At 41.1% G+C, this 12,791-nt stretch overlaps 1 protein-coding gene across 2 annotated transcripts in view; it reads left to right on the forward strand.

Annotated features, from left to right (window-relative positions):
• Positions 1-1,052: 1,052 nt before the first annotated feature.
• The window catches only part of me1 (malic enzyme 1, NADP(+)-dependent, cytosolic), a 75,121-nt gene continuing 63,382 nt past the window's right edge, over positions 1,053-12,791 (forward strand). The window contains exon 1 of one of the 2 annotated variants that reach the window (XM_018682884.2): positions 1,053-1,373. In XM_018682884.2, the coding sequence (XP_018538400.1) occupies positions 1,245-1,373 (129 nt within the window). In that variant the 5' untranslated portion in view covers positions 1,053-1,244. The remainder of the gene's footprint in view (positions 1,374-12,791) is intronic. The other variant, XM_051076159.1, reaches the window with a different exon arrangement.

Raw genomic sequence — 12,791 nt, forward strand, 5'->3', positions numbered from 1 at the left:
GTAGAATATACTGATCTGATATACTGATAAATCAGCTGGTTTGGAGCAGTCACCTCATGAACGTGAGGTGTATGGACTGAGGGTTGAATAACCTTCCTCCCCCCTCCCTGAGTGCCATGGTATTCTTGACTGTCACACACACTGCTGCCTAATGTTGCATAACTTTCCTGCTGTAACCGTGTGAAGGCTGAGGTTTGACCTTGGCTTCAGATATCCTCACTCTTGTCACAGCCCTCAGACCCATCATGTTGTAAAATGATCTTAGTTATGTGTTGTGACAAATGTCATGACTCGTTAAAACTCTGGGAAAACTGCAGGATAATGTAAGTCATACATGGTAATATGAACAATGTTCATTTAAGACCTAAGAAATTCACTGTCAGTCCTGGGAAAGCTGACTTCACAGTGTGACGGTTACTGCACTATAAGTATTACCATTATCACTGCTGCTGCTAGTGTTAATATTATATATATATAAAGCTCCTGTTACCACCACATTGCATTAATTAATTTGCTGCTGCTAGGTATTTTCCCTGATAACACTGTAGCTCTGGTCAAAAATTGTTTTAATGTATTCAGTGTTTCTTACTTAAGCAAGTAATAAACAGTGTGGATTCATGTAAATGAACTCAAATATGTGGTTTACAAAGGTGGTGGGTTAGCTTGTTTGTTTCACCTTACGTTTACTTTTTAAATGAACTATGCTTAACTCCTTTAAAATAAGTTATGGGGGTAATTAAATTATTTATTTCAAAGGAAATTTGTGCTCTGGCTGAGGCTCAGACAGGTTTAATTCATTTATTGAGGATATCTTCACACTAATATAAAAGTAATAAACACCCTCTTAGTAACTAACACTCCCATAAATCAGCAGTAGAAAAATCCTGATACAATAATATGCAACTATGTCATTTTCAGTGCTTATTTAAGCTTAGTTTCAAAGAAAATTTAAGCCATAAAGGAATAAGGAGGTGTATTTTGGTTCAGCTCCCCCACTGTGCTCCAATAACCTGCCTCCCATGCACCTGTTCAGTGACACAGCTCGAAGGGACTTTGCTCATATCAAGACCTCCAGTGAATTAGTGTACAATAAAACATCATCGTTGATAACGAGACTCTGGCTCTTCTTAAATCGAGTGACTATATAACAGACGTGCGACCAGAGCTCTGTGGCTGGACTTGCGCATCCACTTGTTGAGTTCACAATAGTTCACCGGCGTCGCTCTATTTAAAGAGGCAACAACATGGCACGCGGTCTGGTCAGACGGGAGTCGTTGGAAACGGAGATGCAGAAGTCCGGAGACAAAAGTAAAACCTTCGTGTACACCAAGAAGAGGGGCTACGATGTCACCCGAAACCCTCACCTCAATAAGGTAAGTGTGGACATACAGTTGTGTGAGTTATCAGTTTGTTTCTATGAACAACGTTAACAAGCTAGCTGCTGCCTTCAGGTGCCGTAGGAAATGGCAACAACCAAACTTAAATGTCAACATGACCGAGGACAGATGTGGATGTTCTGTAATGTATTTTACAAGCTTTAGCTAACTTTTGGGAGATGGAAAAGGCTAACAAGTAATGCGCTGTAAGCTCACAACAACGTTTTGATAATAAGTGGCTGCAGTGCTAATGTTAGAAGTTGACACTTAGCTTACTAACGTGTTAAGTTTGGGACATATTCGGTGACGTTCCTCCTGCGGTTACTATATATGAAGCAACCATCAAGAATGTTTGAGATGTTAGTAATGTATTTCATATTTTTCATGTCATATGTTTTTATTTCTGGACCTCCCGCCGGAGCCCTCGAAGAGTTAGTGAACGCAGCATTAGCTAGAAGGTTTAGGTATCAGCTTTAGACGCAGTTATATTTAGATTTAAAGAGACCAAACGCTGCTGTCACGCAGAGAGGGGCTTTTGTTAATATTGCTTTGTCACGTATTCCTTTACAGAGAAGTAGCCTCGTAGTTGTTATTGCATTATTAATGCAGAATGATGACTCAAGCCCAGCTCCATCCCCACAAACACTGCAACCTGTGATTCAGCATATTGTGACATGCTGCTGTGAGACCAGTGGGAAAGCTGATATCATGCCAAGTATGATAAAGTCACTACTGCCCCTGTAAACTCCTTTACTAAAGATAAGATAACAGCTTGTTTTCACTTTCTTAAGGTAAAATGAGGAACAATGTTGGAAGTTGCTTAATCATGCAGGAAATAATGCTGAGCATGTTCCTTTTAGCCTAGATCATGATGATAAAAGGATGACTTGGCATGTTCCTGTTGTGGTTTTCATTGTGGTCTGCTGAGTTTTCTAACATGATCCTTATGACCAGCCTTTGCTTTTGAATTCTCCTGATGTATATTTCTCCATGCTGTAAATGTGCCTTTTACAAAAGAGCCTCTGGCAGCCTTTGAGCCTTTCTAGTGTTTTCCCCTGGTTGGTGTGGTGGGTTGGGGGCCCCGAGGTCAGGCTGTGGTGACAGGGTCTCTGTCCATGGTGCTGACTGACCATCAAAACAACTGGCTGAACTCAGGGTCACTTTTATGTCAAGTGTGCCCCGCAAACACTCTATAATCTGACTGCTCTTTGTCAATGTCAGGGTAATTTTAGAACACTAGCAATCTATTTTTTCCCCTCTGAGCTGATTTTTGCACTCTCACAGGCCAAATATGTTTCCCCATTGTCAGCTGTAGGTAAACATTAAACTGCAAGCCTATCTGTGGCAAATTTTAAAGCTATTCTGGTGTATTTCACAGTGAATTCTCTGATTGCACTATTGCTTCACAGTCTGATCACTGTGTGTTTTCAGTATAAAAGCTGTCTGCTTCCAGTCTGATAAAACTTGCAGGGAGTTTACCACAGCTGAAGGAGCTGCCAGCCTGGGTGGTGTCAACACTGAGCTGATAAGTGAGACAGTGGAGTTCAAACAGGCCAGTGTGTTTGGGGTGAGGGGTGGTGTGGTGGTGGCTGCACAGAGGCCTGTTTGTTAGGCAAGTTAATGACTCCACTCCTGAGACTGCCACATACTGCACATCAACCCTGTGTGTGTTTGCTTCCATGTGTGCAAGTGTGCATGGGTGGCACGATATGTGTGGTGAGGTGTGTGTTATGACTAATGGGAACAAATTAGAGCACCCTTTGTAATCTAGGAAGATTCAAGCAGCACACAAATGTCATGTTTTGTTATGCAGTGGTTGTTAAAGGTGAAAGATGCCATCAAAGTGTAGATCATGTTAGTTCAATCAGTCATATAAACAGTCTGTGTGTAGAGCTGTAACAATTCAGAAAATTCCAAAATCCCCACATTTACTTTGGAATATATTTGATAAAATAAACCAGACCAGATGTCACTGAGAAAATGGGCACCTCTGTGTTACATTTTAGTTGGAAGTCAGCTGGACTGTATTATAGTAGGAAACAGAGGGAGATTCTGTTGTTGTAGCTTAGAAACAAAAAATGATAGAAACTAGAAACAACAAACATCCTCTTTGTGACATAAGTTATAGGGTTTATGGGAAGTGTAGTGTAATCTGGAGAGAGACTAGCACTATGATGCCTATGATATTTAACACATCCTGAAGAACCTGCACAACCGGAAGGTTTGTTTTACCAGCAAAAAGGATGTAAAGACAGGGTATAAAGCTGTGTCTACACAGACAGGGTTTCAGCTGTTTTTTGTTTCATCCGTCTGTCTCATTCAAATTTGATGGAACAAATATGCTCCTATTTTAGTCAATCCAGCTCTCACACTACTATCCACCTATAAACGTGTCTTGAAAAAAAAATCAGTTTTCTTCCTTTATGCATGTAACTACAGTGATTGTATGTTGGGCAGTCAAAACACAGGTGACCCACACTCAATACTGTGCCTGAATGCCTCTTGTGTAAACACAGTGGACTGAGGTGGCTTCTGCTAACGTACTGCCCATGCTGTGCCTCGTGTGTAGACACGGTATAAGACAGGTATGAGAATAGTGACAGCATTATATAATATGGTGGATCTTATCCATGAAAAAGTAGTTTGTTTAACTGCTGCAGCAGCTCATTACAATGCACACATAGTACAATGAGGATTATCAACTGGATTTTAATGTGATAATCCATATTAAGTCTCTGTCTGTGGTGTAGAGCGAAGTGGTCACTGTTGTGATGTTTTGAACTGCACATTCAACTACACATCAGCTAGTGCATTTACACATTTCCTCTTTAACTTTTTTCTTTAGCCTTTCATTTTACATGTACTCTACATTCTTCTTTTTCTTAGCTGCCATTATGTTCAGCCAGCTTGTAAATTCTCTTCTGCAGCAATGTCCTTCACAGAATGTCTGGTGTCTTTGACCAGAAAGATTACCATTATGAGACTTGAGCATTTGCAAGAAAGGACTGGGTTTATTGTCAACTGTGTGAGGTTATCAATGATCTCTTTCACTGCTTTTGGAAGTGCTGTAATTTCATATTAAACTCATTTGCATCTGTGTAGCTAGTCACTTGCTGACTATCATTATGTTTTCTGAATGCTTCAGAAAGTAAGCTTCAGTATTCCGGTCAGTACAGGCAACATCTGACCCAAACAGGGTCAGAGGTTTCAGATCAGAAGTGTTGTCTGTAACAGTGGTTTGGTGTGCATTTGGCTGTGCTGAGTAGCCACTCTTTGTGCTACCATCTTGAACACCCATTTTTGATTTTCTGCCAATGAAGTTTACATTTTTTAGAGGACTGATCTGATTTGAAAACCCTCTCTTTAGTCTGTGAGGTTAGCTGTTTGTGCCAGAGGCCAATCCAGAGGCCTATAGCTTCAGTGCTTAGACCTGGCCCAGTAAACTCTTTGTTTACATCTCACTTTACACCTTGAGGCCCTGAATGGACCCAGTGTACATGAGGGCTCCTAAAGAGGGCTAAACAGGTTGACCTAAATCCATGTGGAAGCATGACTGGTCTACCACTTAGGATGGTACGCTATGTTTTGTCTCTTTTAATGAAGTTCAGTTGTCATCTGGATGTTCAGGGGCCTTGTGTGACAGAAACACAGAAATCAAGACTAATTTTAAAACTAACTCATACAGTTCAGTTCCTGTTTTTCTTTCTTGCTCCTTTCTCCATTTCCTTACTCTTTCTTTTGAGTGTTGTTAAGAGTGAATGTTACGAGAGCCTCAGCTCTTTCCTCTTCATTTTTACGAGAAGGCTTTTCATCTGACTTTAAAGTCCATATTAAACAAGCTGTGCTATTTTGTTGTTTTGTAAAAAGGTGGGGTTTAATAAGATTAATTACAAAAGAGAACTGGGCTACTGACTGTCAGGAACAAGGATCTGAGGAGCCTGCTTTGACAATTTGTACCTAAAACAACAATTTGTCTGAGAAGAAAAACAAGGAGGGTGGTGGTTTCTGTAACTGTTGTAAATTTTATTTATTTTGACTAAAGTAAAAGTCTAGCTTATGCCACCAGTGCGCGTTATTACAAAGTGACCTTATTTTGCGGTTTGAAGAGATACCAAAACATACATACAGAGTGATTGTTGTGTCTGATCAACCTTGACCTCTCATCAGTTGGCTAAAGTGACCCAAAACACAGACTCCCTCAAACACACAAGGTTAGAGTAACAGCAGAAAAAAAGGTTTCTTATGCAGCCAGGTGAACCATCCACTGTCAGCTCCGTACATGAACCGGGTTGAGGAAATTGGAGGAGAAGGTAGGAAATGACTGCTAAAGCGTGTTAGTGGCCGGGCACAGGCAGGCTTCTGTGGCTCAGGCAGTGGCACATTGTTGCCTCCCCTCTGATTTCAGCGGGCCCTGGGGATGAGGTGTGTTTACCTCCCTCAGCTGGCCCACTTCACCTCTAACAGGAGCCAGTCACAGCATAACCTGCTAATTGATGCTGAGGGACGCAGCGCTGAAAGCAGCCTGTCCTCACATCGACAGGCTTCGATTTCCTTTTAATCTCTCCACACATACACATATATACATGCAGAGCAGATGTATGGACACACACACACACACACACACACACACACACAGCTTCACCTTACTCTTTGGTTAACACTCCCTCCTCCCTCTCTAGAGGTGGAACCGGATATTATAGGTGTGTTTTGTGTGTGTTCACCGCGCAATAAAGAGATGAAGTGGGGTGCTAAGTGTAGAAAGGGTTCTCTGTGGAGAGGAAGAGAGGGCTGGCCACGGTCCACAGACGTCCTCTGTCTCTCTGCTTGATCACACATTAATGAGGCATCTGTGTGAATCCCGGCCCTGAGTGCGTCTCTCTGACGCTGGTTCCGACTGCCTTGAAAAACAACAACAACAACAACCTCCTTAAAAAAACGCTCTTAGCACCCAATCAGGGATGCTGTTTCACCTCAAACACTGAACTGAGCTGTTGGTGTGTCCGTGACCAACAGATGGCCATTCAGTGGCTCTGTACTATAGGTGAGGGTGACTGTAGTCAGTCGTAAAGGGTAAAGGTTAAGGAGAATACAGCTACAGCTCCTGTCTGTTTGTTGACCTCTTTTACAGTTTTATAGCAACTGTCTAGCAGGCACATTATACTTATATGCACTAAAACATCAATCCTGACAATAATGAATGGTAGACTCACAAAGACATGCTTTCAAATACAGTAGGCCCTTGAGTGAGAAACGGTGCTGTCATTCATGCCTTTAGCACTAAATCCCATGGAAACACACACTGATCCCCTTGATTAAACAGTAACGTTTTGTTTATTGAGGTTTTTAAAATCACTTACATTATGCATCATTTGAGCCTACAAACGCTGAATAAAATGGAGAGCCCATGCCCAGACAGTGCTGCAACTGGATGCCCCATTTGCAACCACAGGCTCCACATATGACATTGCAAGATGGCCCGTCAGATGAAAGACTGACATTATGAATCTCTGTTTTTAGCTAGTGCTGAACAACAATGTATCTGATTGGGCATTGAGGATTGTGCTGGTATGCCAAATGGCGACGGTCCTGATAACACTCTCTTGCAACTGGAAATCATTAGGCTCTCATGTTAGATTTGCTGTGGTTTGGCTGCTACACACTCTGACTTTTGCTCCTAGAAAATGATTTTTTTTTTCTCATCAGGTTTACATTTTCCTTCAACCGAGACGCACGTAAACAAATTTAGCAACAAACAAACAAATGGCAACAAGTAAGCTGAGCTTTTATTTCTAAAGTCAAAATATTTCTGAGTGAGTTTCTGTGTGGTTCTAAATCATCTCCTTTCGGTACATATGCTTTGCTGGTTACTGTACAGTGACTGATCTGCTGAGTTTTCCATTTAAGACATAATATACTCCAGGCGGTCTGTGTCTTTGGTAAGGCCTGATAAGGTTTTTATAACAGTGCATGGACTCTAATAGAATTATGTCACAACTGGTAAAAAGTGCCAGTGACAGCTTGATGATCTGGCGCTGACATAAACCAGCACAGTCTGGAACTTTGATTCCCACTGAGTCACCATGTCAGCATGACACAAGGATAAAGTTTGTTTTCTGCATAGTCAAGACTTATAAAAGCCTTGTGCTGACAGTTTTCTGTCTTCATGAAGCATTACAGCAATGCTTTGTTTGTGCTGCTAGCCAAAGTTCCCATAGACCTTGCTAATCTTTCTAAATTTATCAGTCTCTAGGTCTCAGGCCCCCTCTCCATCATATGATCAACATTTCACATCTGAGGGAAAATCCTCTGATGGATATCTGTGATGATAGAGCAGTGGTTTTAAAGTAAATAGTTTCAGAAGTATCTCTTGACTTGACAAATCAGGAATAAACAATGAGCATGTAACGATGCTAATCAGGACAAATGTCAGAACACTGAATGAGAAAATTGATACCACACTCAATTTTGCAAGATAAACATGGTTGTATGTTTCTGAATTTGTCAGGATCTTGCACAGATTAAAAAAATAAGATACAGTGTGTTCATTAGTGAGATGAGGTTGGCACTATCGTGACGTATCACCCTGCTTAAAGTCTTAATGCTTACATGTTGGTGCTGGGTTCATATTTATTGTACAAATATGAGAGTAGTATCAATCTTCTCATCGCATTCTTGGCAAGAAAAGAAATGCCCCCCAAATCAAAATCTCTAAAGCACTGAAAATAACTTGTGTGGCCCAAATGTGTGTTACTACACTGCTACTCACATTTTTTATTTTAATCTCAATCATAATATTGTTTTGTGACCACTGCACATGGGATTCTGATTCTGGGTTGGGCAGAAATCACGTTGAAATAGTATGTGTGTATGCATGTTACAGGATGTTTAGCAGTGAGTCACAGTGGTTATGTGGGATTGAACTTGATGGTAATCAGATTACAAGTCTACATTTAAGTGAGCAGTGAAAATGGGACAAACCTTTCTCTGTTCAGACTTCATACAGAGCAGCTGCAATTGTCAATCGCCCTCACTAGGTGGACCGCAGAGCTCTATGAATATGTGTGTATACTGTTTGACAGTCTGTGTGTGTGTGTGTGTGTGTGTGGGATGTCCCAGGTGTGGCCAGGTGTTTCAGGTCGACCGCACGCATAGCTAGTGACCCGACATTCCTCTGATGGACTGGAGTGGATCGGCCAGACAGAAAGAAAGGGCACCCTTATTTTTCTCCAGTAAAAAACCTGCTAGCTTAAGCTTTACACATACACATGTATACACACACATACACTCACAGGCTCGCACATGGACACAAACTCATACTCTAACATAGGCACAAAGTGGTTTAAATAGGTTGTTAACCTGCAGACAGATATGCTTTTATCAGTGTTTTCTCCAGGACTGGCTCAAATGTAATATGATCAGACTGTCAATTCAGCTGTCTCTACACACACACACACACACATACACACTTCTGACACTGTTTATTCAGCAGCAGGTCCTTCTAAATAGCCCTATCTCAGCTCTCATTTGTGTTTTTTTGTGAGATGGTCTTCATTCATGTGAGGACAACAGAGAAGTCATTAGCTTGTCCCAGACGGAGAGAGACAGCCTGAGCCTCATCACCTTCCTATGAAGCTCATCTCAAGCATCCCTCCTCTTTCAGCCCCTCCTGTCTTTTTCTCTTCTCTTCCTCAATGCAGCTTTTGTCTGTTATATTAGACTGGTGGAAGAGTGGTGGAGGTCTCCGTCTGTTTTTACAGATAGAGCAGGAAGAATTTTAAGGTTGTATTTTGTTTCAGCATTCTGCAACATAGTGGATGTGTGACCATTATGCACAAATGATTTTCTCAAGGTCTAAGAGGAGGCTGTCAGTGTGACTGATCCTGTGTTGATTAACAGCTTTTGTGTAGTTGGAACCCCATAAAAACAATGAGAAGGTTAGAATCAATGGATCAGTGGATAAAGTTAAAATAACAGCAGCATTTAAAATCAGTTATTTCCAATGGAACTGCCAAAGTAAATTTGCACAAATGTTTTGTGTCAAGCTCAGCTTTTGTGAACTTAGTCACATTAATTTGTGCCTTTGACCAACACTGAGCTGTCTTTACAGTGGTGACATTTGAGAGAACTGAGAGCCAGAAAGTCCAAAATGGAGAACGCTATTGCAGTTTACAGTCTGTGTTGCACCATTATTTAACATCTTCTGTTGAAATGTGAAGTGCTTCACAAAAGAGGAATAGTTGTCAACATGTGTCAATGGTACAAATGTGTCTTGAATAAACTTTGTGAACTTATTGTCCCATTAGCAACGGAGCAACCCATTCATGCACACTGAGAGTTAAAAAGCTTGCTAGCTTGGAGAGCTTTCCTTCTGTCTTATGTAACTCTGTGTAAACAGTACACAGAAAACAGAAAGAGGCTTCTGACTGATTAATGCTAACCTGGCAGGCCAGTCAGTCAGCGGTTAGGTTGCCAGCAGTAGTTTATCAACTAGCTGTCCAAGTCCTGTTCCATCCTCTGGGGTGACTGGGCCTTAATTCGGCATCTTCTACAGGTCAAAATACTACCATCTGGTCAGTCCTAACTCCAAATATCCTTGGCCATCACCAACTGATTCAACACATACAAGGCACTTAAAAAAAAAAAAAAAAAACCCAGCCAACTCCTGGTATAATTTTCTCTCTGAAATGAAGAGCCGTCCCCTTTATCACTGTCCATGAACTCCTGCATTACTGGTGAAAGTGTTAGGGCTTTTTCCTGTGTTATACAGCAGTGATGTTTGCTTTGTGAGAAGAGGTTTTTCAGCTTTCTACTGTCTGGGTGCATTTAGAGAACCAGCTGCCATGTAGGTGGTCATTTCTGTCATCACAGAAACTAGCAGTGACAACAGGAAAACACATTTCAGTGGGGCCCTCACATTAGTACTTAGGATTGATGCTATACCTTTCTAACTGTAGTCACAGAGGTGAGTGGGAGACTAGTTCATTGCACAACAGAAGGGCCAATGTATGTATATCCTCCTCTTTGGAAATGCTAAAATATCCTTGTTGTTCCTTCTTGGTATTGCTTACAGAATTAGACTGTTATTTTCAGGCAGCCTGTGAAATTGGATTAGCCCTCTGTGAAACCACAAAGAGATTAATTGAGGATTTCCTGTGCTATTACGATAGTTTAGCCAATGGACACTCCACTGTTTAAGTAAAGATACTTGTCTTATCTACCATATCTTTTTTTGCTCATAGTTTATGAGCTCATGTAAGTGACAGTGATTACATTTTAACTAATGGACTCTCTCCACATGACTCATCTGTAGAGTATTCCTTGGTTGTTGCTCCAGAGGAAGGACAACATTACAAATGAGCTTTCATCAATGAGCATTTTGTGCTTGTTGCTTGAAAAGTGCTCTATAATTAAAATTCTTATTATTATTATCAGGAGAGTCACAAACACCTGTGTAGTCAGACATGGCTAGCGAGCCCTATCCTGTCACCTGAACATGGCCAATGAATGTTGAAGCACCATTAGCCAAAAGTGAGTATTTGGACCCAAGGCTTCACAGAGTGGTAGATTTCTCTAGAGGCTTAGACCCTTTCCCAGCAACACTCAGGCTCCTAAGGGACCTAGACTGTGCAGCATGAAAGGGCTGCCTCAAGAGGACTGGCTGCGTTTGAGGAGCCCAACATGTCCGCTACCTCCACCCACTCAAGGTGCCCTCCCTAAGTCAACAGTGGCTCGGTTTTCAGGGCTGTTTGACCAACAAGCGTGTCTGTACATTCACAAGTTGACACCTCTTGATTTAAGGAGCCCTGCGCTTGCATATTTTCTCTGGATGAGGAATTTAAGATGTTTCTTATGGGCAGTCTCAGAGCTCAGTGTTGCTAGCTGGTGGGGATCATGACTCATGAAAGTCAGAAGTAAATTAGAGGTGGTAAATTAGAGGATCTGCTACCTGATCTCACTAATGGTACATTTTGATTAGAGATGTACTGCACTGCTGTAGTCCATGTTGAAAGCTTTATAATAAATGCAAGTGAGACCAGGGGCATTGACACACAGACCTTCAAACACTATGTGGGGTTTTATTTTCGGTTACTTCTCTAGTTATTTTCCCTGGTCTTTCTATCATGTTTATTGAAAATAATATGAAAATATAGCTTGGAAAAACAAGTATAACACAAAATTACAAATTATAAAATTACAGTAAAAAATGATTAAGATATGATTGTAATGGCAAAAATGAGGTAAAAATAAACCTACAATATGGCATGAACAACATGTCTAGAAACAGAAAGTACCAATGTTTTTCTTATACATTATCTTTGGTAACTCACTTATCTTAGCCCAGAGACAAAATCGAAGACACGTGAAATCTCTCATAACATTGCATTACTGCACATGTGCAGAAGAAATTCAATAACATTGTCACAGTTTCATACCAAAATTTGAGGGTAACGAGTCTCTGTGCCATCTGCTTTGAACCCTTTTTAACCAAACAATTACAGAAAAGCAACAACCACTTCAACCAGGTGAAAAAAGTCCTTGAACGTAACAATTAATTGCTGCTACACCTCATCACATTGTGTCAGTTCCCACAAAAAGCTAACCTTGTTTACGCCGCAGAAACAGTACTTACCTGATATCATTTGTCAACTCAGCTTGTTTAAGGCTGATGTATTCAGTGATGACATTTACAAGAGAAAGACACACATCAGTGTGTGATTAAAACCTGTAATTTAGATCAAACAAACAGTGAGATAGGAGGTCAAACTAAATACATGAAATCAAGGTTAAAAAGCCAGCACCCAGAGCTCAATTTCTGCCTTGATTACTCCTCATTTTGTTTTCAGCATGCTTTTTCTCAATGCTCCTATCTGACAGCATTGCACAGTGCAGAAATGTTGATAGAGAAAACACTAGTTATCTCTCTGATCAATGTGTTTGGCCCTCTGAGCAAAGTTTGAGTGCCATAGTGCTTGGCCTGCTAATGACCAAATTTGTTTAGGAACTGGAGTGCACATGCAGGTCTTCCACGGCACATTTGTTAGGAGGCATTTGCAGGGAAAAGCTTAGTCAGGCTGTAGGATCTTGAGAGGAGATGGATGGGAGCTGATGAGTGCTCTTTCTCTTCTTCCTGAGAGGAAGGGATTTATTTAAACGGTTTTATTTGCAGGGCAATCCTCTTGAACCCTGCTATGGCTGCCATTTTAGCAGGAAACAGATGGAGGGCATTTGGCTCTTGCTGAGAAAATCTACAGGATCTTGACACAATGGGACACCTGTTACTATGTGGCTTCACACTGAATGGAAACATATTCAAAAGTGAGAGCTTACATGGACAAAAAATGATGCTGACCAAATATTTAGCTTCATGTTCACTTCACCAAATCAGAATGAGGCAGATCATTCCACCACAACCAG

Source organism: Lates calcarifer, linkage group LG15 (genome assembly GCF_001640805.2).
Source record: "Lates calcarifer isolate ASB-BC8 linkage group LG15, TLL_Latcal_v3, whole genome shotgun sequence".
NCBI classification, from domain to species: Eukaryota; Metazoa; Chordata; class Actinopteri; family Centropomidae; genus Lates; species Lates calcarifer.